The sequence below is a fragment of the Rutidosis leptorrhynchoides genome, chromosome 5, assembly GCF_046630445.1.
Source record: "Rutidosis leptorrhynchoides isolate AG116_Rl617_1_P2 chromosome 5, CSIRO_AGI_Rlap_v1, whole genome shotgun sequence".
Taxonomy (NCBI): Eukaryota; Viridiplantae; Streptophyta; class Magnoliopsida; order Asterales; family Asteraceae; genus Rutidosis; species Rutidosis leptorrhynchoides.
Window position 1 is genome coordinate 128,614,178 of NC_092337.1, and position 24,028 is coordinate 128,638,205.

At 36.3% G+C, this 24,028-nt stretch overlaps 4 protein-coding genes across 4 annotated transcripts; 2 read left to right on the plus strand and 2 right to left on the minus strand.

Moving 5' to 3' along the window:
* The first annotated feature begins 214 nt into the window (after positions 1 to 214).
* Positions 215 to 7,556, plus strand: LOC139847943 (uncharacterized). Its single transcript, XM_071837679.1, has 5 exons — positions 215 to 682; positions 2,447 to 3,256; positions 3,395 to 3,480; positions 4,809 to 4,949; positions 6,992 to 7,556. Exons 1-5 carry the CDS (start codon positions 308 to 310, stop codon positions 7,134 to 7,136), a joined length of 1,557 nt encoding a protein of 518 aa, XP_071693780.1. The 5' UTR covers positions 215 to 307; the 3' UTR covers positions 7,137 to 7,556.
* Positions 7,557 to 8,202: 646 nt separating this feature from the next.
* LOC139847941 (uncharacterized) lies at positions 8,203 to 14,388 on the plus strand. The gene is made up of 5 exons (XM_071837677.1): positions 8,203 to 8,593; positions 10,422 to 11,231; positions 11,370 to 11,702; positions 11,798 to 11,938; positions 13,862 to 14,388. Exons 1-3 carry the CDS (start codon positions 8,213 to 8,215, stop codon positions 11,511 to 11,513), a joined length of 1,335 nt encoding a protein of 444 aa, XP_071693778.1. The 5' UTR covers positions 8,203 to 8,212; the 3' UTR covers positions 11,514 to 11,702; positions 11,798 to 11,938; positions 13,862 to 14,388.
* LOC139847942 (protein CONSERVED IN THE GREEN LINEAGE AND DIATOMS 27, chloroplastic) lies at positions 14,342 to 17,053 on the minus strand. Its single transcript, XM_071837678.1, has 7 exons — positions 16,718 to 17,053; positions 16,466 to 16,618; positions 16,275 to 16,352; positions 16,082 to 16,177; positions 15,624 to 15,659; positions 15,193 to 15,359; positions 14,342 to 14,750 (listed from the first exon to the last, which is right to left on the minus strand). The coding sequence occupies exons 1-7, from the start codon at positions 16,943 to 16,945 to the stop codon at positions 14,588 to 14,590; spliced, it is 921 nt and encodes a 306-aa protein (XP_071693779.1). The 5' UTR covers positions 16,946 to 17,053; the 3' UTR covers positions 14,342 to 14,587.
* A 986-nt stretch (positions 17,054 to 18,039) lies between these two features.
* On the minus strand, positions 18,040 to 22,296 carry LOC139847968 (uncharacterized). Its single transcript, XM_071837708.1, has 9 exons — positions 21,997 to 22,296; positions 21,758 to 21,905; positions 21,182 to 21,350; positions 20,843 to 21,098; positions 20,667 to 20,755; positions 19,848 to 20,030; positions 19,674 to 19,759; positions 19,101 to 19,185; positions 18,040 to 18,431 (listed from the first exon to the last, which is right to left on the minus strand). The coding sequence occupies exons 1-9, from the start codon at positions 22,208 to 22,210 to the stop codon at positions 18,294 to 18,296; spliced, it is 1,368 nt and encodes a 455-aa protein (XP_071693809.1). The 5' UTR covers positions 22,211 to 22,296; the 3' UTR covers positions 18,040 to 18,293.
* Positions 22,297 to 24,028: the final 1,732 nt, after the last annotated feature.

Below are 24,028 nucleotides of genomic sequence, written 5' to 3' on the forward strand. Positions count from 1 at the left end.
AAAATTAACGAATGTTAGGTTGGGGTGTTACATAGGTCGGGGTATTAAACATGTAACATGATGAAACCACAAATATAAACGACGCAAAAATAGAAGTTTAGGTGCATTGATAAAAATGTTAACATGTAGTAATTGTTTCTAAAAACAATGAAGTTGTGAGCTAAAAAAAAAAAATGGAAAACAAAGAAATGGTATTTTTTTTTCTTCCACAAGTTACAAATTCACACTACAGAATGAAGTCACGATTAAAATGTCACTAACAACCTCCCTTTGTTGGAGTCGCTTCCGTACAAACTGCCGTTAAAAAATGGCCGTTCACGGTGCCTACTCTACTTTTCTCACCCTATACTGTCGTCACCATTACCACTACGGTGGCTACAACTCATCAATTTCATCTCGTCTGCACACGTATCACAACATCTCCACCACTTTCCTTTATTATCTAACTCGTAATCGTAATACTAATTATAAACCGTTGAGCACTAGTTCTGAGCCGGTTGAACCGCATGAATTGGCCGGTAAGAACGCCTATGACCTCCTAGGGCTTACTGAATCATGTTCCTTTTCAGAAATTAAAGCTTCATTTCGAAAATTAGCTAAGGAAACTCATCCTGATCTGTCTCAATCGCCTCAAGGATTATCAAATTCTCATCGATTTGTTCAAATTCTCGCAGCTTATCAGGTGATTGAAATTGTTTCAGTTTAATTCGGCTGAATTTTAGTTTGTTAATAATTTGTAAATAGATTAAATTATTATGTGATGCTTGTTCTATTTAAGCGCAGTTTGTTTGAAATGGTAATTTGACATCTTACAAGATAGAGTGAAGGTAGAGTGAGATAACTTGTAGTATAAATATGTATAACATAGGATTCGATTATTAGAAATTGTTAGTGCATGTGCACTACTTGCAAATGTTATTAGGTAGGAGTTATGAGGTGATCAAACATATTTTTACGGGTTAAAGGCAAACATATTTGAGTGCAATAATTATGATTTGAGGACAAAACAGGATTCGAACCTCCGGCTGTTGTCGTGGATAACCCAGACCGAAATATGGAAGATTCTGGTCGGGTGGCCGAAGGTTTGAAGGATTTAGGGTTTATGGAACATACCTGAAAGCCTTGAGAAAGAGATAGAGAGCGCTCTTCGTGCAAGAATATGTATGCTATGATGTGCGTGCAAGACGTTAAGGTTTATGGGGCTTGTATTTATAGGCTAGGAGGTAGAGTTGTATTAGGATACAAACCTTGGATTGTGTAATCCATTCCGTATCCAACTTCCGTTAATTAAGGAAACCAAATCAGGATAGATCTTATCCTTATTCGACAAGTTAAATACAAGACCTAGTCAAAAGCCGTATCCAATGGTATAGGCGTACCCCGCCAACATACGCGATCATACCCTTATGCGCATATGACATGCGGCATGGATACTTACTGTGTGGTATGATATGCGAATTACATTTGCAGATTAAAGGGTACATGCACATGGCGCAAAGACGCTTAGCTATGCGCGTGGGCGGAATTTATGAAGGACAGGGAGGCAACCGCCCCCACTGAATTTTGAGTAAGTAATGTACAGTATTTTGTAGCCCTTTGAGTTACGAACGGTTGGGCTTTTGAATCAATTAAATCAGAGTCCGTATGAAGGAGATATGACCAAAATGGTGAAGGCTTGCACAATATGCATTTATTAACAAGTTACTTATATTTTTCTTATATTCTGATCATTATATATCTAAAATCAATTTCAAACTAAGTAGGTTTCGTTAAGTTCAAGAAATTAATTTAGATGATCAACGGTAAGGATCAATTTTGTCATCGAAAAATGTATAGAATACGTATAGACGGTGTATAAATTTATGTTCAGGTTCCACCACCAATGGGAGTTACCATGACGTAGTGGTTGTGGTCACGATATTCTCGCAAGAGGTCTCGTGTTCAAACTTCACTATCAGCATATTTTAGGTGAAGGGATCGGAAATTTTCACACAGGCTTGAGTAAAAATACTCAGCCCGCCCAGCCCGAACAGGGAACCTTATCCTGTGAAAAAAATTGCAGTACGTTACTATCCGTGATATTATGTTCTACATCTAGTAGGAGGTCTTAGTAGTTCATAATGTAGAAGAATGTCAAAAGGAGTATTAAGTTTATAGCTTAAGCGAATCAGAATGTCCGGCATGTCCAAACATCAACCGCTAAAAGCTAGTGGTTGTATACCAAGAATTATTAAAGGCAAACATTAAATCAATATTTACCTGAAACCTTCAAGTGCGTCGATATGCGCATCAAAATACCTTAAAGTTTATATCTTTTTCTGGGATTCGGAGGCAACCTTGATACATTAAAGGTGTTTTAGTCAAACATATGCTACTTGGTGTAACAAACTTTTTTCTGTGTTAAGGATCAAAAGGGAGCTTGATTGTTCTGTGTAATTAAATGCAGATATTGTCGGATACTGAAAAAAGAGCTCACTACGATAGATATCTACTTTCGCAAAAAGTAGTAGTCCAAGAACGCGCAAAATCAGGCTTCAAAATGTACACATATGAATCGTTTGAAGCAACAAAGAAGCAGATGGAAGTTGTTGAATGGTTAAAATGGTATAGATACGCCATCAATGATATTGTATCGGAGAGAAGAACAGCAGACGGAACTGGCTACTTTGATGTACTCGAGAACGATTTTTATTCCGCCATAAATGCCGCTTACTATGGTCCCGTCATCGAGTCAATTGACTTTCTTCCGGACTCTTTTGAAGCCGACGTAAGGTCTATTCCCGTGACCCCCGAGGTCCTGCATTTGGTTTCCGGAAGGGACCTTTTTGGTAAAGTATGCATAGCTAAAAAGTTTCTCGAATTATCACACGTGTCATCATCACAAAGTGTGAGTTTGGAAGTGAACTACGGAAATACCGATTCAAGCGATAACACATGTGATGCATACAAGGATCTGGAGTTGCATGTATCAGGAAAACTTGTTGCTGTGGCAAATAGGGTCCCACCAAAGAGTCACACAAGTGACATGTCGAATGAAGATTGTGAGGATCGTATACATGTTCATCTCAATTTACATGAAGACCATATATTTTCAGGGGCGGAGTTCTATACTGATCCTGAGGAACATGCAGTTGCATCTAAGATGTTTTTGGGAACCATAATTGGATTAGGGACTAGCGGTGATGAAGGGTCTTGCTTTGTGCTTAACAATTGTGGTGTTAAGACTCACGTGATTATGATTCATCGGACACTACTGGTGTGCATCATTCTTATCGTTATCCATTTCTTTTTCTTCTTTGTTTAGTATCTGTCCAAACTCCAAACGTCTTCTGCAACTACACATCGACACACGTATACATAGGTGGTGAACTTCATGGATTTTGTTTAATGTCAGGTGAAACATATGCATTGGTATCAACTGGGAGATAAGGCTTCTGTCTGTGAATGTAGATGCACTAGAGCTCGGTTACCACCAAGCAAGTAAGGGCCATAACTTATCTCACAATTACTCGACGAGTACTAGTTTTTGCAACTCAGGGAGTACTCGGCAAAAACTCGTTCAAACTTGGTCAAAACTCATTCAAAAGTCGGTCAAACTCGACCAAAACTCGGGATTACTCGGAAAATCTGTCAATACTCAATGGGTCAGAGTCAAATCTGGTCAACATCCGAGTACTTCCTAAAAAGTTCGACTGAGTACTCCCCGAGTAGTGACTTCTGCAATCTTAATTTTTTTTTTTTTTTTTTAATGTGTAATATATATTTATTTTACAACCATATATAGATAACATAACTATAACTATATATATATATATATATATATATATATATATATATATATATATATATATATATTTTTTTTTTTTTTTTTTTTTTTTTTTTTTTTTTTTTTGTCTACATATTTCCCCGTCGTATTTATAGGTTATTCGATGGTCTGTTTATGTATCTAGGTATAGGTTTTCGTACCTATGTTTATATGTATACGTGTATATGCCTCTGTACCTATGTGTGTGTTTTTAGGTTATATAAGTACCTGTGTATATGTTTGTATCCGTGTATGTATGCATGTATATGTATCTAGGTGTATGTATGTGTGTATTTATGTGTGTATATGTTTGTATCCGTATATGTATGTATGTATGTATATGTATCTAGGTGTATGTATGTATATGTATGTTTGTATATATACCTACGTTTGTATCTATATGTATACATGTTTAGGTATAAGTATTGATATATGCTTATGTGTGTGTGGGGGTATACATATACATATGTGGGGTGTGTTAGTGTGTATGTGTAAATGTTTTTTTTTTTTTTTTTTTTTTTTTTTTTTTTTTTTTTTTTTTTGCATGTCTAATTGATTTCTCATATCTCTGCGCATTATATTATTCAAGCTATCTGTCATACTGATATGCATCACTACTATACTAGTCTTCTTTTATGGCTACCTCGTATGGTTGCATCTCCCTAGGCGCACATAACTCTTACAGGTACATATGTCCGAATTATTTCGTTTGGATGAGCAGTTCTGGCCGGAGGTCCTTTAGGAAGCAATCTCTTGGCTCTCGAGTAGAGGGAGGGACGATCTTATCTAGTCGCGGGTTCTATACCCGCAAGTGGAGTAGGGATTTCCTTCTAGTCTAGAGTACGAGGAATGATTGTCTACACTCCACCTCCCCCATACCCTACATTCGTGGGATTGGGTATTGTTGTTGTTGTTTGGAATAATTATCATATCAAACCTAGAAATCTGTAGGTCTGGAATTTATAGAGTTCATTTTTTCACAATTAAATTTTTATATGATCAGGTACTGGTTATTTGAGCCTCGTTGTGGCTTACATGACATTGGTGGTTGGTATATTGAGACATATGGGAGAGATAATAAAGGACGGACTGTACCATCTCAGAGGTATTGGGATGGAGTTGACTTAACTGAACCTTCTGAAAGGTAGTCGTTCATTCAGCCTCGCAATTTAGTTTAGTTTTTAACCACGCTAATAGAGACACTATAACTAAAGAACTTTCTGGACATTCTTGTCTGATTTTCTGTTGCAAAATATGGCTATATTCATTCAATTTATGGAGGTAATTTACACCAACGGTCCTTGTGGTTTACATTTATCCCTATCAATTAGTAATTACATTGATCGTCCCTGACTTTATACATAGTCCCTCCACTAACATCCGTTAAATAATTGCTTTAACCCTTACCGTTTGTCATTCGCATTAGGGTAACATGGTAAATGCATCATCTTCTATCTCATAGGATCAAATGTATATAAAAGAATAAAGAATACATAATATATTCGTAATTGTGTTCATTTATCCGATACTCTGTTATATGGACGTGCGTAATTTTGTGATGATCTGCTGAAATTTAGGTTTAGCTGCAAGTAATTTTCCTTAGGGTTGCTATGTGGACTGTGGAGTATGGTTCTTCCACTTTCTACTATGTAATATCACCATAGGTTTGTTATCTAGTTCCGTTTGCCATCGTTTATTATTATTCTGATAATAGTTTAGTTGACGAGTTGTCGTTTGTTATACGGTTCTTCCATGTGTTAATAATGATCTATAAATAAAAAATGGAAATTTGAAGTATGGTGTGTAGGCTGATGTTATATCGTTTAGTTTGGAGTTCTTTATGACAAATAAGATTGAGAATATTGTGATTTTTGAAGAATGATTATAAGTAAAGGGTATGTTGATGATGTGATGAAGAAGATGATGCATTTACCATGTTACTCTCATGTGCACCACACATGTTAAATACTTAACGAAATTATCTAACAGATGTTAGTTTAGGGACTACCGTCGTGCGTTATGTAGAAAGTTAGTGATGATTAGACGTGGCAAAAACAAGACCAAAGCTTCAAAAATGGGTCCATTGGGTTTACTTGAAGACCCAAATGAGTCCAAGCACATAATATCAAAAATTATTTCAAGACCTAAATGGGTCAAATCACATAATTGAAAATTACTTGAAGACCCAAACGGGTTTACTTCAAAAGATACGATTTTGATGCGCGATTTCGATGCGCGATTTCGAGGTGTGTTTTTCGACGTTCGTTTTCGACGCGCGTTGTTCGACCCACGTTTTCGACGCCCGGTTTCGACCCGCCTTTTTCGACGCCCGGTTTCGACCCGCGTTTTCAACTCGCTTTTTTGACGCCCAGGTTTCGGGGCCCGGTTTCGACCCGCGTTTTCGATGCCCGGTTTCGACGCACGGGTTCGGCGCCCGAAACACACCGCCCGGTTTCGACCCTCCAGTATCGACCCGCGTTTTCGACTGGCGTTTTCGGCGCGCGTTTTCTACGCCCGGTTTCGACGCCCGGGTTCGACGCGCGTTTTCGACGCCCGTTTTGGACGTGCGTTTTCGACGCCCGTTTTAGACGTGCGTTTTCGACTCTCGGTTTCGAGGCGTGTTTTCGGCGCGCGTTTTCGACCCCTGTTTTGGACGCGCGTTTTGGACGCCCATTTTGGATGCCCGGTTTTGAGGCGCGATTTCAACTCCCGTTTTCGACGTGCGTTTTCGTTGCATGTTTTTTTATGCGCTTTTACTACGCGTGTTTTCCTGCATTTTCGACGCGCCTTTGTTGAGGCGCGTTTTCGACGCGTCTTTTTTAAGCGCGTTTTTGACGCGCCTTTTTTTAAGCGCGTTTTCGACGTGCCTTTTTCGGGGCGCGTGTTCGGAAGAAATACGTCAGAAAATACAAATAAGAATAATTTTACTGGAGCGATCCAACCGACTCAGGTCTTGACCCAACCTGACCCGGGTCTCGACCCAACCCGTTCGACCCATTTTTATTCTGACCCATTTCGACCCATGACCCGTTTAGACCAAAACCCATTTGATATTTGACCCAACCCGACCCATCTCGACCCGTTTGCCAGGTATAAATTACTAATAGATAGGGATTATCGGTATATTATCTGATATAAACCACAATGACCATCGGTGTAATTTACTCTCATTTATGTGACAAGCAGGAGGGTTCATCCAGCCGTTTACTTGCTAGCTCTTGCGTACCGAACTTTAGATATTGAACATGCCAAGAGAAAAAGGCAATCAATTAGAGATATAGTTGAAGGAAGAATGTCTCAAGTTTACAGATGGTGTAGAACACTTAAGTAGGAAGGATGCAATACAGCACCATGGTTGTATAGAATATGCTAAATCTTATCCAGTGAGTTATATCGTCTACAAAATTGGTCATCCCATTTCAGGAACTTGAAACCAGTTATGCCGATTAATGATATGAGTAAGAGATTTGAAAAGATTGCATAGTTCTGTTTGCACATGCAACTGCTACCGTTGTAGGAGGCTTATCCATATGGAAGATGGGAGCACTTTTGATTTTAGGTGTTTCCTGTTTTTGATGTAGTTTAGTTTTTCAAAAATCATGTCATCCGCATATCTCCTAATGCAAAAAATATGTAAATTTACTTGAAATTGTACTTGTAAGCTATATATATATATGTAAGTCTATAGAAATGTCACATTGTTCTAGTTGCATGCTAATCTTAAGCCTGTCCATTAATGTAACCTTTCTTCATTTCTTCAACATCTATGGCTTTGTAGTAATCCTTTCCTTGTTTGACTAGCGTCTCAAAATTGCTAAATACATTTACATTTGTATATAAGTTTAACACAATTAAGCACATGAATGCGAGTTCGTTTCTGTTGTTTATTACTTGAGCAGGTCCTCCCACTTGCAGTATTGTCCGCCTGCTAGAGCACGGTAGTACCTGTCCCTGCAGTAGACTGGCCTTCCATCAGCAGCTTCAGCCGCAGCAGCTGCTAAATCGTCATCGGCCTTAACGTCCAGAGGTAATCTTAACAGCTCCTCTTTACTATAAAATCAGTTTTCACAAGTTTAGTTTAGTTTCTAAAATATGTGTTACATTATGGTAGCAATTTTGATCCGTCTACTCAGGAACTGGTTGATTTGGCTCTTGTTTTATCACAGGTATCAACGACGCAAAAATAGAAGTTTAGGTGTTGTGATAAAAATGTTAACAAATGTACCAATAGCGTAATTATTTCTAAAAATAATGAAGTTGTGAGCTAAAAAAAAATGGAAAACAAAGAAATGGTATTTTTTTTCTTCCACAAGTTACAAATTTACACTACAGAATGAAGTCACGATTAAAATGTCACTAACAACCTCTCCTTGTTGGAGTCGCTTCCGTACAAACTGCCGTTAAAAAATGGCCTTTCACGGTGCCTACTCTACTTTTCTCACCCTATACTGTCGTCACCACTACCACTACGGTGGCTACAACTCATCAATTTCATCTCGTATGCACACGTATCACAACATCTCCACCACTTTCCTATATTATCTAACTCGTAATCGTAATCGTAATACTAATTATAAACAGTTGAGTACTAGTTCTGAGTCGGTTGAACCGCATGAATTGGCCGGTAAGAACGCTTATGACCTCCTAGGGCTTACTAAATCATGTTCCTTTTCAGAAATCAAAGCTTCGTTTCGGAAATTAGCCAAGGAAACTCATCCTGATCTTGCTCAATCGCCTCATGGATTATCGAATTCTCATCGATTTGTTCAAATTCTCGCAGCTTATCAGGTAATGGAATTATTTCAGTTTAATACGTCGGAATTTTAGTTTGTTAATCATTTGTAAATAGATTAAATTATTACGTGATGCTTGTTCTATTTAAGCGCAGTTTGTTTGAAATGGTAATTTGACATCTTACAAGATAGAGTGAAGGTAGAGTGAGATAACTTGTAGTATAAATATGTATAACATAGGATTGGATCACTAGAAATTGTTAGTGCTTGTGCATTACTTAAAAATGTTATTAGCTAGGAGTGACGAGGTGATCAAACATATTTTTACGGGTTAAAGGTAAACATAATTGAGTGCAAATTATGATTTGAGGACAAAACAGGATTCGAACCTCCGGCTGTTGTCGTGGGTAACCCAGACCGAAATATGGAAGATTCTGGTCGGGTGACCGAATGTTATGCCCGCCAAGGATTAAGCATACTAGATTGAGTGGCCGAAGGTTTGAAGGATTCAAGGTTTATGGAACATACCTGAAAGCATTGAGAAAGAGGTAGAGAGCGTTTGTAAGAACTAAGATTTGTACAAGAATATGTATGCTATGATGTATGTGTAAAACGTTAAGGTTTATGGGGCTTGTATTTATTGGCTAGGAAGTAGAGTTGTATTAGAATACAACCCTAGATTGTGTAGTCATTTCCGTAACCAGCTTCCATTAATTAAGGAAACCAAATCAGGATAGATCTTATCCTTGACCGACAAGTTAAATACAAGAACTAGTCAAAAGCCGCATCTAATGGTATAGGCGTACCCCAACGTAAACGGATATACCCTTATGCGGATATGACATGCAGCATGGATACATAATGTGCAGTGTGATATGCGAATTACATTTGCAAATTAAAGGGTATACGCGCTCGGCGCAAAGACGCTTAGCTACGCGCATGGGCGGAATTTATCAAGGGCAGGGAGGCAACCGCCCCCACTGAATTTTAAGTAAGTAATGTACAGTATTTTGTAGCCCTTTGAGTTACGAACGGTTAGGATTTTAAATCAATTAAATCGGAGTCGTATGAAAGAGATATGACCAAAATGGTGAAGGTTTGCACAATATGCATTTATTAACAAGTTACTTATATTTTTCGTATATCCAGATCATTATTTATCTAAAATCAATTTGAAACTAAATGGGTGTCGTTAAGTTCAAGAAATTAATTTAGATGTTCAACGATAAGGATCAATATTGTCAGCAAAAAATGTATAGAATGTGTATAAATTTATGTTCAAGTTCTACCACCAATGGGAGTTACCATAACGTAGTGGTTTTGGTCATGATATTCTCGCAAGAGGTCGCGAGGTCTCATGTTCAAACCTCACTATCAGCATATTTGGAGTGGCCTAGAAGGGATCGGAAATGGTCACACTATAACCCGGTTATGCTTCATAAGTTTGAGTAAAAATACTCAGCCCGAACAGGGAACCTTATCCGGTGAAAAAAGTTGCAGTACGTTACTATCCGTGATATTATGTTCTACATCTGGTAGGAGGTCTTATTAGCTCATAATGTAGAAGAATGTCAAAAGGAGTATTAAGTCTATAGCTTAAGCGAATCAGAATGTCCGGCATGTCCAAACATCAACCGCTAAAAGCTAGTGGTTGTATACCAAGAACTATTAGAAGCAAACACTAAATCAATATTTACCTGAAACCTTCAAGTGCGTCGATATGCCCTTCAAAATACCTTAAAGTTTATATCTTTTTTTGGGATTCGGAGGCAACCTTGATACATTAAGGTGTTTTAGTCAAACATATGCTACTTGGTGTAACAAACTTTCTTTAGTGTTAAGGATCAAAAGGGAGCTTGATTGTTCTGTGTAATTAAATGCAGATATTGTCGGATACTGAAAAAAGAGCTCACTACGATAGATATCTACTTTCGCAAAAAGTAGTAGTCCAAGAACGCGCAAAATCAGGTTTCAAAATGTACACATGTGAATCCTTTGAAGCAACAGAGAAGCAGATGGAAGTTGTTGAATGGTTAAAATGGTATAGATACGCCATCAATGATATTGTATCGGAGAGAAGAACAGTAGACGGAACTGGCTACTTTGATGTACTCGAGAACGATTTTTATTCCGCCATAAATGCCGCTTACTATGGTCCCGTCATCGAGTCAATTGACTTTCTTCCGGACTCTTTTGAAGCCGACGTAAGGTCTATTCCCGGGACCCCAGAGGTCCTGCATTTGGTTTCCGGAAGGGACCTTTTTGGTAAAGTATGCATAGCTAAAAAGTTTCTCGAATTATCACACGTGTCATCATCACAAAGTGTGAGTTTGGAAGTGAACTACGGAAATAACGATTCAAGCGATAACACGCGTGATGCATACAAGGATCTGGAGTTGCATGTATCAGGAAAACTTGTGGCTGTGGCAAATAGGGTCCTGCCAAAGAGTCACACAAGTGGTGTGTCATATGAAGATTGTGAGGATCGTATTCATGTTCATCTCTGTTTACATGAAGACCATATATTTTCAGGGGCAGAGTTCGATACTGATCCTGAGGAACATGCAGTTGCATCTAAGATATCTTTGGGAACCATAATTGGATTAGGGACTAGCGGTGAAGAAGGGTCTTGCTTTGTGCTTAACAATTGTGGTGTAAAGACTCACGTGATTATGATTCATCGGACACTACTGGTGTGCATCATTCTTATCGTTTTCCATTTCTTTTTTTTCTTCGTTTAGTATCTGTCCAAACTCCAAACGTCTTCTGCAACTACACAACTACACATCGACACACATATACATTATGGATGTCGTTTAAATTAATGTCAGGTGAAACATATGCATTGGTATCAACTGGGAGATAAGGCTTCTGTCTGTGAATGTAGATGCACTAGAGCTAGGTTACCACCAAGCAAGGGCCATAACTTATCTCAGAATTACTCGGCGAGTACTCAGTTTTTGCAACTCGGGTAGTACTCGGCGAAAACTCCTCAAACTTGGTCAAAACTCATTGAAAAGTCGGTCAAACTCAGGATTACTTGGAAAATTTGTCAAAACTCGGTCGAAATTGGTCAAAGTCAAATCTGGTCAACATCCGAGTACTCCCTAAAAAGTCCTGACAGAGTACTCCCCGAGTAGCGATTTTTGCAACCTTAATAACTGGTATGTTTCGGAATTTGTATCATATCAAATCTGGAAATCTGTAGGTCTGGAATTTATAGAGTTCATTTTTCACATTTAAAAGTTTATATGATCAGGTACTGGTTATTTGATCCTCGTTGTGGCTTACATGACATTGGTAGTTGGTATATTGAGACATATGGGAGAGATAATAAAGGACGGACTGTACCATCTCAGAGGTATTGGTATGGAGTTGACTTAACTGAACCTTCTGAAAGGTAGTCGTCGTTCATTCAGCCTCGCAATTTTGTTTAGTTTTTAACCACAGTAATACTGACACTATAACTAAAGAAATTTCTGGACATTCTTGTTTGATTTTCTGTTGCAACATATGGCTATGTTCATTTATTTTATGTAGTAAATTACACTGATGGTCCTTGTGGTTTACATCAAATTATATAGATGATCCCTATCAATTAGTAATTAGATTGATCGTCCCTGACTTTATACATGATGCACGACAATAGTCTCTCCACTAACATCCGTTAAATAATTGCGTTAACCCTTAGGATTTGTCATTCACATGAGGGTAACATGGTAAATGCATCATCTTCTATCTCATAGGATCAAATGTATATAAAGAATAATACATAATAAATTCGTATTTGTGTTCATTGATCCGATACTCTGTTATATGGATGTGCATTATTTTGTGATAATCTGCTGAAATTTTGGTTTAGTTGCAAGTCGTTTTCCTTAGGTTTGCTATTGTGGACTGTCGAGTACGGTTCTTCCACTTTCTACTATGTAATATCACCTTAGGTTCGGGTGAGGGGTCAGGACCTGGCTGGACATGGGTCCGTGAACCCTCGGGGCGTACGGATGCAGAATTCAGAGAGCTTCAAGGGTTGCTGCAGTTCATCGCAATGGATCGTGACAAATCTGATGGGTGGCAATGGGTGTTAGACGCGAGCAAGATATTTTCTGTTAAGAAGATGTCTAAACTGATCGATGGCAGCTTTTTATCTAGGGGGAATCACTACATTGAGTCGCTTCGAAATCGCTTGGTTCCTAAAAAAATTGAGATCTTTATTTGGCGAGCAAGAAGGGGTCGAATTCCGGTAAGGGTCGAATTAGATAAAAGAGGTATTGATTTACATAGTTTGCGGTGCCCGGTTTGTGATGGGGGGATCGAGTCGGTGGAACACATCCTCTTCTCTTGTCAATTCGCGAAAGACGTTTGGCTAAAAGTTCTCAATTGGTGGGGTTATGGTTCGGCTATCTTTGGCTTCGACGATATTTTTCTAGGTACATTTGGTTCGACAGCTACTGATAGTAAGCATATGGTATGGCAAGCGGTGTGTTGGATTGCGTGTTACTTGATTTGGAAATGTCGGAATGCAAAAGTATTCAAGAATAAGACCACGACGGTTCCTTCGTTATTTATGGAAATTCAAGCAATCGCTTTTGATTGGATCTCGCGAAGACATAAACACTGGTGTTGTGAGTGGCATAATTGGTTTACAAAGCCGTTGGTGGTGTAATTGCTTCCTTTGCAATTTAGTCGTTTGTTTAGATGGTTAATCTCGTGTTCGTGCAATTCGTTGTTTGTATAGATTGTAGTCTCAAGTTGTATTATGCTGTCAAATTGACAACCATTGTACTCTTGTACTATTTGTGTGAATATAATTCATCTTGCTTTTCAAAAAAAAAAATATCACCTTAGGTTTGTTATCTAGTTCCGTTTGCCATTATTATTCTAATAATAGTTTAGTTGGCGAGTTGCGGGTTTGTTAAACGGTTCTTCCATGTGTTAATAATGATTTTATAAATAAAAAATTGAAATTTAAAGTATGGTGTGTAGGCTGATTTGTATATTGTTTAGTTTGGAGTTCTTTATGACAAATAAGATTGAGAGAATAGTGATTTTTGAAGAATTATGATAAGAAAAGGGTATGTTGATAATGTGATGAAGAAGATGATGCATTTACCATGTTACTGTCATGTGCCCCACACATGTTAATTACTTAACGAAATTATCTAACGGATGTTAGTTTAGGGACTACTGTCGTGTGTTACGTAGAAAGTTAGTGATGATCAATGTAGTTACAATTACTAATAGATAGGGATTATCGTTATATTATTTGATATAAACCACAATGACCATTAGTGTAATTTACTCTAATTTATGTGACAAGCAGGAGTGTTCATCCAGCCGTTTACTTGCTAGCTCTTGCGTACCGAACTTTAGATATCGAACATGCCAAGAGAAAAAGGCAATCAATTAGAGATATACTTGAAGGAAGAATGTCTCAAGTTTACAGATGGTGTAGAACACTTAAGTAGGAAGAATGCATATTCCTGCCTTAATAGATGCAATACAGCACCATGGTTGTATAGAATATGCTAAATCTTATCCAGTGAGTTATATCGTCTACAAAATTGGTCATCCCATTTCAGGAACTTGAAACCAGTTATGCAGATTAATCATATGAGTAAGAGATTTGAAAAGATTGCATAGTTCTGTTTGCACATGCAACTGCTACTGTTGTAGGAGGCTTATCCATATGAAAGATGGAAGCACTTCTGAATTTAGGTTTTTCCTGTTTTTAATGTAGTTTAGATTTTCAAAATCATGTCATCCGCATATCTCCTAATGCAAAAATATGTAAAATTACTTGAAATTATACTTGTAAGCTATATATATAATTATGTAAGTCTATAATAATGTCACATTGTTCTAGTTGCATGCTAATAATCTTAAGCCTGTCCATTAATGTAACGGTTCTTCATTTCTTCAACATCTATGGCTTTGTAGTAATCCTTTCCTTGTTTGACTAGCGTCTCAAAATTGCTAAATACATTTACATTTGTATATAATTTCAACACAATTAAACATATGAATGCGAGTTCGTTTCTGTTTTTTATTACTTGAGCAGGTCCTCCCACTTGCAGTATTGTCCGCCTGCTAGAGCACGGTAGTACCTGTCCCTGCAGTAGACTGGCCTTCCATCAGCAGCTTCAGCTGCAGCAGCTGCTAAATCGTCATCGGCCTTAACGTCCAGAGGTAATCTTAACAGCTCCTCTTTACTATAAAATCAGTTTTCATAAGTAAAGTTTAGTTTCTAAAATATGTGTTACATTAAAGTAGCAATTTTGACCCGTCTACTCAGGAACTGCCGAACTGGTTGATTTGGGTTTTGTTTTATCTGAAACGGGCCAACTGAAAAACTAGCTTAAAGGGAATGGATTTACAGTTGTCCTACTGCATACAACCTTTTAAATCATCTTTTTTAATAATTTTAACAGTATATATATTGTACCCGTAACTAATGTATTTATTTGCATGTCAACATAACCCAGTGTATTTCAATCTGTACTTTAAAATGACCCATTCCAATCCGTATTCGTTTTCACCAGCTAGTCAAGCTGTCTGACCCGCCCAATGTGCTGCCTTAAACTATTACGAGTATAATATTTATAAAGTATAATTATAATATACATTTGAAAGAAAGATAAATGTTCTGTGTACCTCATATTCACACCGATCTTAGTAGCTGCAACGTTGTCTTTGCTTGCAAAAGTATTATAGATGAAATCTTCTACTGGGGTGGCAAAAATGATCAATGAAACGGCTGTAACAAGTAACACACCTGTCCCAACTAACGTTTGTTTCAGCAATTTGATCACTGGTTTTACCTATAAGAATGTAGACGGCTTTTAGCTGGCTGAAAAACAATTTATGTATCGGGTAGAAATAACCATTAATATTTCATAATAGAATAAAGTGCCGAAAGAACAGTCATCTTTGCGCAAATCTTATATGTTAATGTTAATGAATATGCGCGTTATTGCATATGTTATGTTAACTAAACAGTCTTCCATGTAGGAATACTGCAGCATGTATTCAGTTACTGTATAAATTAAATTGAATAAATAATGTTTTTTTAGAACTGTCGATACCTTGTATGAACCCAATAATCTATCACGGGCCAGAATCTGCAATAAAATAGAGCCATTCAGTTTTCAGATTTCAGTTTTGCGTTTTAATTTTCATATACGTGTTTCAGATTACAGTTTTGCGTAACAGATTTCGGTTTCATTTTTCACTCTCGTGTTTCACATTTCAGATTTGAATTTGCATTTCAGCTTTCAGTTTTACGTTTTAATTTCGTGTTTCCGTTTCAAAACTTAATCACGAAATGGCACTCTGGAAAATCGAAACTGAAACGTGAAACTGAAAGCTGTAACGCAATATTGACAACTGCTATGCGAAACTAATGACTGAAATACAAAATTGAAAACTGAAACGCAAAACGAGAAACTAAAAACTGAAAAGTTGAAGTTGTGTAGAGGAGAGTACACTGTTGATGTTAGTTATCAAGTGTTTCAAATGATCTAGTTATGAATAGTTTTCTCACCTCAGGAGGCTTTACCCACATTTGACCATCATACCAACCGCTCTCTTCGTAGGGTATCACCGCCGATAACAATCTATCACCCACATAACTCCATCCCTGCCACACACACACAAACAAAACACGAATGTTCTTTGTTAAGTTTCGATCTTTTCAAATGCACGCATTTCGTTGATCACTATCAATGGGAACATACCAGATAAATCCTAAGAACAACTAATGATACCAGAAAAAGCGTTCCTGTCCCTGCAGCTAGCCAAAACCGTATAGGATCCTGCATAGAAACAAGATGGCGTTATCTAGTAATATTGATACGAGAAACAAGACCAGAAACTATGATATATATGTGCTAGATACATTTACGATTTACTTGTTAATTTGTCTTACAGTTGAAGGATTAAAGCTGGCAGCTGATACTGGCAGACCAAGAACTGTGAATGTCACCAACCAAAGCCCTCCAAGCCGTACAAAAAACGATGGCGGTTTTAATTCGCCCCACGAGTATAACGGTCCTTCTTTCAGAGATGAATACTCATTTACCTGTTACATAATAGTTTTATCATGTGAAGTAAAACAAAAACTGTTTGATTCATACCAAAGTAACACAATAGTAATTGTTACTTTTATGAAGATACGTACCGGCCGTTGTTCGAAAGGGACTGCGGTTTCCAAGCCAGGTTCCCAACTCTGGCCAGGTAGGTTGCTAAATCTACCATCCATTTCATCTTTTAAAGCCATGGTGGTGATAATCCTTTGTGATGAACTACGGTTCCATTTTCGGCCATTAAATCGGATAAGTCTCTGGTGATCTTTTACTTTTTGAGTTGGACATGAAAGCAAAGAGCAATATATGTTTAATCTGATCATTTGTATCCTGGAACTTGAACAAATTCAAGTAGATGAATCTGGAATCAAAGTTACACGATGGAAATTAGAGTTCATATAGTTGTTTTGTAATGCATCAATCAATTGAATAGTTTTTGGGGGACCATGTGTTAATTTTACGTGGTGGGCGAATTTCGGTTGTAGATAAAATTGTGTTTTTTTCCATTTGAGGCCCGATTGCCTTAGGACACGTGGCCACATAACAACTTCAGAAATTTAAGTTCATTGCTTACAAGTTAAATTGTGTGTATATTGTTGTAGAAATAATGTTGTTTTAAAATAATTAACGACCACCCGAGTCTAAGAAATCTAGTTAGGGAAATGATACTTTGTTAAGTTCTTGTGTTCATGTATTATTTTTCCTAAAAAAGGTCAAAGGTATATTATTTTTAAGATTATTATCATTTTAGTAAACGTCAAAGTTATATTATTTTAGTAAACGTTAACTGGTGGGTTGGTTTGGTTTAGAGCGTGCTTGGCAGAAACTGGTCGATGCTTGAGTGTGGAATTTGTATACTTTCACGGTCCAGTCACTAGCATTTCGCGTGCTACAACAAATAATCACGTTCTCTTTGTCTTTCGAGTTTGAATAGCATTTATTTATTGATTATTCATTTTTTTTAAAATTATTTTTTTGTAAATGATTTATATATAGCTACAACTTTTTTTTTTTTATGAAGATTGTAATTATTATTCACTATCTACGAACTGTAAAGGGTTTTTGAGAAAGATTCCCCACGAATCTTAACTATTTTTACTTTCATGTATCTTATAAAAGATTTATTATTTACTTAAAGAATAACCATATGTAAATATGTATTTATATATTATGAAATAAGTAGATAATAACTCATATTCAAAAAGAGGTTTTAATAGCTGTATTCAATTTGGTCATTATACTTGTCACTCACAAATTTGAAAATACATTATTGGATCATTTTATATGAGCAAGACAAATACATACTCTAGTGAACAGTATGGCATTTGACTCGATCATATTGAACCTAAACTAACACTCAAAAACTTTAATAAGTTAAGCAAAAAAGCCTTCTATCTAATAGTACTATAGCATATATATATATATATAAAGTTCATTATACACTTTAATTCAATACCAAGCAAAAAACATGACGTTTCACCGGCTATGGCATCTGAATTTTCACAAAACCCCTCACCAGTAACTATATTTTGATCTGTCTCCCACCAGCCTTTACATGTCCGGTTCCTGATGATAACTTTCTAATATCAAGTTGGTTTAATCTTCTAATTAAATCCGGACAGGTTCCACCGACATGTGCTGTTGTGTCAGTAGTGGTTAAACACGATGCACCTAATGTTTGTGGAAGTTTTGATGGGGTGATTGTTTCCCAGATTGCTTCAAGAAATGCATACAACCAGCTGCAGAGAGTAACGCAATTGCACCAAACGCTATGATTGTTGAATTCTCAAGGATACCGTTGTAACACCTCTGAGATATAACAACGCATATCAGCAAAAGTAGATATCACTTTTATACTTTGATAGATAAAATAAGATTAAAGATTCGAGCTCACATTTTCCCTCCATTTCAACTTTATTATTGGATATCATTTAAAAAGGACAATTGGCAGAGTTATGAAAATCAAGGTTGAAAAAGACACGAAACGTAGACAAGTCATTCAGGACCTTGAAAGGTCGATTAGGTCGAGACGGACGTTTACCAACGTTGACTTTTAAATATAAATATATTATATATAAATATTTCAAATATACATATATTAAACATAAACGATTTACAAACAAGACGGATAGACTATGTAAGATTGTAAGTCGGTGTTTTTCCCAGCTAATTTTTTTATGAGCTTGGGATTTTCGTTTAAACTAGAACAAGGCGAAAAGTATACTTTTGACCGAATTTGACCAACTTTTGACAATTGCCCGACTTATTAAACGTCTTTCTTGGAATTGGGTGAGGCTAGTCATCAAACCGCCTTTTGCAACCATATGATAAAAATGTTATTAAACTATATGACAAAGTTGAGCTACGGAATTTGAATGGGATGAAGGGAGGTAGTAGCACATTTAAAACCCTATTCAGAGTGACGATATATTTACTAAATCAGTCGAGCCTTGCAGAAACGTAAAGAGACACACATACCAGAATCAGGCATAAAAGAATTGCTGCATTTGCAGGAGCTAGAGAAAGGCTAATCATTCCTCCACGCAGCTCATTTGGCACGTACCTGTTTATTAAACAGCAGCAGGACTATGAGGTTATTTCTGTTCGATTAGATATAAGAAATAAGACATCTATATATCAGAGACAAAATGGGTGGATACCCACGTGCGGTTTTGTGTCAAAATGGGATTGCAGTATAAACGATTATTAATTAAAGCAAGTAAAGTTTGGTTGACACAAAATCTTTTTTTGTCCAAAATTGTTAACACTTCCTATTGATAATAATCATGTTAAATAGGATTCAAATTTTTATTGTTCAAATGACAACATAAAGTTGTAAATAAACTAATTTTGGAGGTTTTATTCAAACTTACTATCAACCTAGTTGACATGTCTCTTTTTAAGCAATAAGAGTATCTCTTATACCACTCATTTGATCCATTAAAGATAAAATATATCCTAAATAAACCCATTGCAAGAGTAAATGGGTCGTAATTGCCCCCTTTATTACATATGCTTCACAGGCGAGAACAGATACATAAGATAGCTTACAAAGTTCTCAATCTGGCCAAAGAAGGTAAAACAAGACCGATACAAGCATGAAATAGGCAAAAGAGTCCAACAAGAATTCCAATTTCCTGCATCAGTTTTCAACTTAATTACCAACCCATCAAGTGTCAAAAATTATTACACGGTAATACTCTTACTCTTCAATAAAATAAGTACCTGATAGTCATAAGCTACTATAGACAAAACGATGCCTGCTACGATGAATGCATAAACGAGACAATCCTCAGTTCGAAGGGGTAACGGTCCGTTTATAAACCATGGAAATATTGTGCTTCCTAACATTCTAGCTCCCAACAAACACGGGTATATCATGCCTAGATTAACTTCCCGTCCATCAGCCTGAAATCAACATCAACGATATAGACACCACTAGACAATACATTATCCATTATCCATAATTCAAAAAAATGATTCCTTTTCTGAAACTAGCCCGCCCCGTTTCGTCCAAAAACTTCTAATTAGTCAGTCAATGCTAAAAAGTCAAGTCAAAGTCAGTCTGAGTCTTTCTAACTCGGGTCTAAGTCAGTCAAAGTCAAGAAAGTTAGATCAAAATTTACATATTATTGTATACTCAGATTTTGTGCCCTATACATATGTTTAAAATATTTACGTCTGAAATTATTTATATTTGATGAATTTTATGTGAAATATATATGTTTAACACATATATTACTAAAAGTCAACGTTAGTCAACGTCCGACTCAACCGACTAGTCACTGTCTCACGACTTTTCCAACCTTGCTTGGAACTATGCATTACAAATCTATAACAAGCTTTACCTAAAATGAAGTGCATTCAAAATCTATATACATGGTGTTAGTTCTTTCTATACTATATTACTGATTTTAGGCAAAACAAGAGTACTAAAATGTTAATAACTGTTTACATATTTTAAAGAATACTACTGGTACATTGTAAACTACTACTCTTTATCATGGCTTCAAACAGTAATATAAGGAAGACTGTGAATCATACCACTATGGTTGGGGCCCACAATATCCAAAATGCAGCAATCGAGAAATGAACACAAGATTGTGCCCAACCCAACAACCATATTCTTTTATCTGCAATTGAATGTGAAAAATCAAATCCCAAGTAGAAATCAATTTGTAGTTTATATGCATCTACTACTATATGTTAATGTTATTTACCAGAGAATATATGTGTTCTCAACGATATCCGATACTCCTTAAAAGTAGCAGACGTAGATTCTCTCCATCCGCGTGTAATAGCAACAATACTAACGACTGCAAGTAACGCAGTAGCAGTCGAGGTTGAAACCATGTTCTTCTTATCGTTACCGGTAACTAACCAATTAGTTATCACTTGGCTCCCAATCAAACAAGCAGACTCGAAAAACGTCATCAGCCAAAACATTTCATTTAACGAATCCAGCCTGTGCCCTAACTAAAACAGATCTCATATCAAGACTATTTTCGTCATCATGATATTACAATTATGAAGAAAAGAAAAAACAAGAAAGGGCAAACCTTTTCATGCTCAACCACCATCCACGTCTCGAAACCAAATAAATATATCGAACTCGCTACAGAAAGACAAACGCTTGCTAACCAAATACTAGAATGTGAAAACAGCATCTTGCAAACAGCAACAAAAAGATGCAGAACGCAAAACATCAAGCAGACCTTTTTTCGGCCTCTGCAAATTACAAACGTCATAATAATGAATACACTACATCCAGGGGCGAGTTTATGTAGTGACCCGTGGGGTCACGGGACATCGCTACTTTGAAAATTATTAATAGAAAATATTCTATAAATTGTATAGGACACCACTAAATTTAACAGGAGGACCCATATATTTTTTAAATTTATAGTTTTTCTTTTATAATGTATAGGACACCACTATATTTAACTACTCGCACCCAATATATTTTCTAAACTTGTGGTTTTTTTAAAATTAAACAACCACTAAAATAACATTAAAATATAATTAGTACTGAAAAATTTTTCAGGACCCATTAAGTTTGAATCCTTATTCGCGACCGACTACATCCATAAATAGCATGTATACAATAACAACACATGAACAATAATTAAACTTACATTAAATCAGATATTACGCCTAAACAAGTTCCAAAAACTAGTGCTGATGCAGAACCAACAATGAGATACAATATCATTTGTTCCTTATTCAAATTCAAGTATGTTGTTACTTCATATTCCCCAAATACTGACCACATTCCTTCCATTACTAATAAATCAAAACAACAACAAAACAGTTATTATACACTTATACAGTTCAACATCTGAATCAATAAGCAATACAGGTGACAAGTGCTGACCAGATGAGAGGCAGAATAAGAAGAAAAATCGTCTTTGAAATTTAAGGAAAGATGATGATGATGATGATGAAGATGAGAGTGATTGATCGAAGACGGTTGAAATCCTGCTTGAATTTTGAGGTAAACATATGATTGAGAGTAAACATGATATGAATATGAAAATGGATAGTGACTGATTGTTTTCCCAAATTTCAGTTTCGATTACAACTCCCATTGAATAAAGAAGAGTGTTAATGTTGATTGATCGTTGCTTTGAATCCGATTTAATCAAATGGATGGAATCCGATTTGTTAGATCCGATTAATTGTGTACCAGATTTTGGCTAGTACAGTACCCTTCTCAATTCTTTTTACTTTTCAGAAGACATATAGTCTCTAAATTTATTTTTTTGCATTGGTAGTCCTTGTAGTTTATAATCTTTGCGCATATAGTTTTCTATCTGACGGTCGATAAAGAACCTCGTTAAATTTTTTTCATATGCCAAAGTATATGAGTTTGTGACGCAATAGTTATGGTTATAACGATTGCCATATGAAAAAAGTGGTTGTACTTTGGTTTGATTGGTTGAACTTTTTGTCTTTAAAAAAAATAATTAGACTTAATTACACGTTTAGTCACTGTGATTTGTCAAATATTGCAACTTTAGTCACTATAGTTTTTTTTTTTTGCATGTTTAGTCATTGTGGTTTCAAAAAATTACAATTTTAATCACCGAATCTCACAGACGTGTATTAGCTCCGTTAGAACATATCATGTGATAATCACATGAGGGGTATTTTCGTCTATTCGCAGCCCTTTTATCCCCCTTTTCTTCTACGTTTGTTTTTCATTTTCCATTTGAAATCCTAATTTCCAACACTACTTTCAATGCACATGCAATTAAATCAATGCAATTAAATCAAGCTCACCTGCAATAAAATTGAAAGACAACTTAATCATTCTTCATCTTCCTTTTCATCTAAAATAAGAAAACCCTAATCACATTAAATTTCTCAAAATCAAATCACTACCATTTCAAAATCCACCTCCATCCATTCCAAATGTTCTGCTTTTATTTCACTTTTATCATCACCACCACATACAAACCTACTTTCATTATGTTTGTTATGTATCTTTCCATCTAATTGCTAAATACAAATTAAAACCTAAATTAAATATACGTACATGCTGCTACTGTTGGTCTCCCAAACAAAGCCTTCGCTGATTCAAGGCCGATTAATGCTCCCCCACCGTCAAGGTTTTTTCTAGCTCCGGCGACCACCGTCGTCATTCTCCGACCATTTTTCAAGCTCCGTCGTTCGCTCCGTTGATCTCCGTCGATTGTTGTAACTCGATCTTTATCTCAGATCTGTGACCCGATCTTCATCTCAACAAATACAAATCTTTGTGTTTACAAATACATCTCTAATTTGGGTAATGGAAGAACAATTAGCAAGGTGAAAGAACCCCCAATTTCAACCTAATTTAATTAACTGTATGTGGATTTAGATCTATGTCTTTGTGTTCATAAGTAAATTGTACGGAGTAATATAATTAGGTAGAAGATATGTTGAAATTATAGTATATATGTGTTTTTATGGATATATGTTTAGATCAGAATAAAAATTACGTAGTAGTTTTTTTTCTTTTCTTTTTTTGGGTTCAAGGAGATGAAAGCTAAAAAGAGGGACAAAGTAAAAAAGGACTAAATTGCCCTCATATGACAAGCACGTGACTGACACTTAACGGAGAAGAGTAACGTCTGTTTGCTATAGTGACTAAATATGCAAGATTTTTAAACCACAATGACTAAACTTGCAAAAAAATAACCATAGTGACTAAAGTTGCAAAATTTGACAAACCACAGTGACCATTTGTGTAATTAAGTCAAATAATTATGATACTTATGGCATGTACTCTTTAGTTATGTAATACGTATTAGTTAACTTATACAGTAATGTTTAATACTATGTGGTGTTAGGCCACATGAAATCGTTCACAACTTTAACAGACATTTTCTCTGTCACATCAGCGCCACATTAGCACAAACACT

What these genes read in the sequence shown, in the direction of transcription:
- LOC139847943 (XM_071837679.1), top strand. Translation starts at nt 308, where the DNA reads ATGGCCGTTCACGGTGCCTACTCTACTTTTCTCACCCTATACTGTCGT. An exon ending in GCTCGGTTACCACCAAGCAA is followed by an intron (nt 3,481 to 4,808) that starts GTAAGGGCCATA and finishes TTATATGATCAG; the next exon opens with GTACTGGTTATTTGAGCCTC. An exon ending in TTAACTGAACCTTCTGAAAG is followed by an intron (nt 4,950 to 6,991) that starts GTAGTCGTTCAT and finishes TGTGACAAGCAG; the next exon opens with GAGGGTTCATCCAGCCGTTT.
- LOC139847941 (XM_071837677.1), top strand. Translation starts at nt 8,213, where the DNA reads ATGGCCTTTCACGGTGCCTACTCTACTTTTCTCACCCTATACTGTCGT. An exon ending in AAATTCTCGCAGCTTATCAG is followed by an intron (nt 8,594 to 10,421) that starts GTAATGGAATTA and finishes AATTAAATGCAG; the next exon opens with ATATTGTCGGATACTGAAAA. An exon ending in TGATTCATCGGACACTACTG is followed by an intron (nt 11,232 to 11,369) that starts GTGTGCATCATT and finishes AATTAATGTCAG; the next exon opens with GTGAAACATATGCATTGGTA.
- LOC139847942 (XM_071837678.1), bottom strand. Translation starts at nt 16,945, where the DNA reads ATGATCAGATTAAACATATATTGCTCTTTGCTTTCATGTCCAACTCAA. An exon ending in TTGTTCTTAGGATTTATCTG is followed by an intron (nt 16,178 to 16,274) that starts GTATGTTCCCAT and finishes TGTGTGTGGCAG; the next exon opens with GGATGGAGTTATGTGGGTGA. An exon ending in AAGATCGGTGTGAATATGAG is followed by an intron (nt 14,751 to 15,192) that starts GTACACAGAACA and finishes CTGATTTTATAG; the next exon opens with TAAAGAGGAGCTGTTAAGAT.
- LOC139847968 (XM_071837708.1), bottom strand. Translation starts at nt 22,210, where the DNA reads ATGGGAGTTGTAATCGAAACTGAAATTTGGGAAAACAATCAGTCACTA. An exon ending in CTTATTCTGCCTCTCATCTG is followed by an intron (nt 21,906 to 21,996) that starts GTCAGCACTTGT and finishes TTGATTTATTAG; the next exon opens with TAATGGAAGGAATGTGGTCA. An exon ending in GAGAACACATATATTCTCTG is followed by an intron (nt 20,756 to 20,842) that starts GTAAATAACATT and finishes ATTCAATTGCAG; the next exon opens with ATAAAAGAATATGGTTGTTG.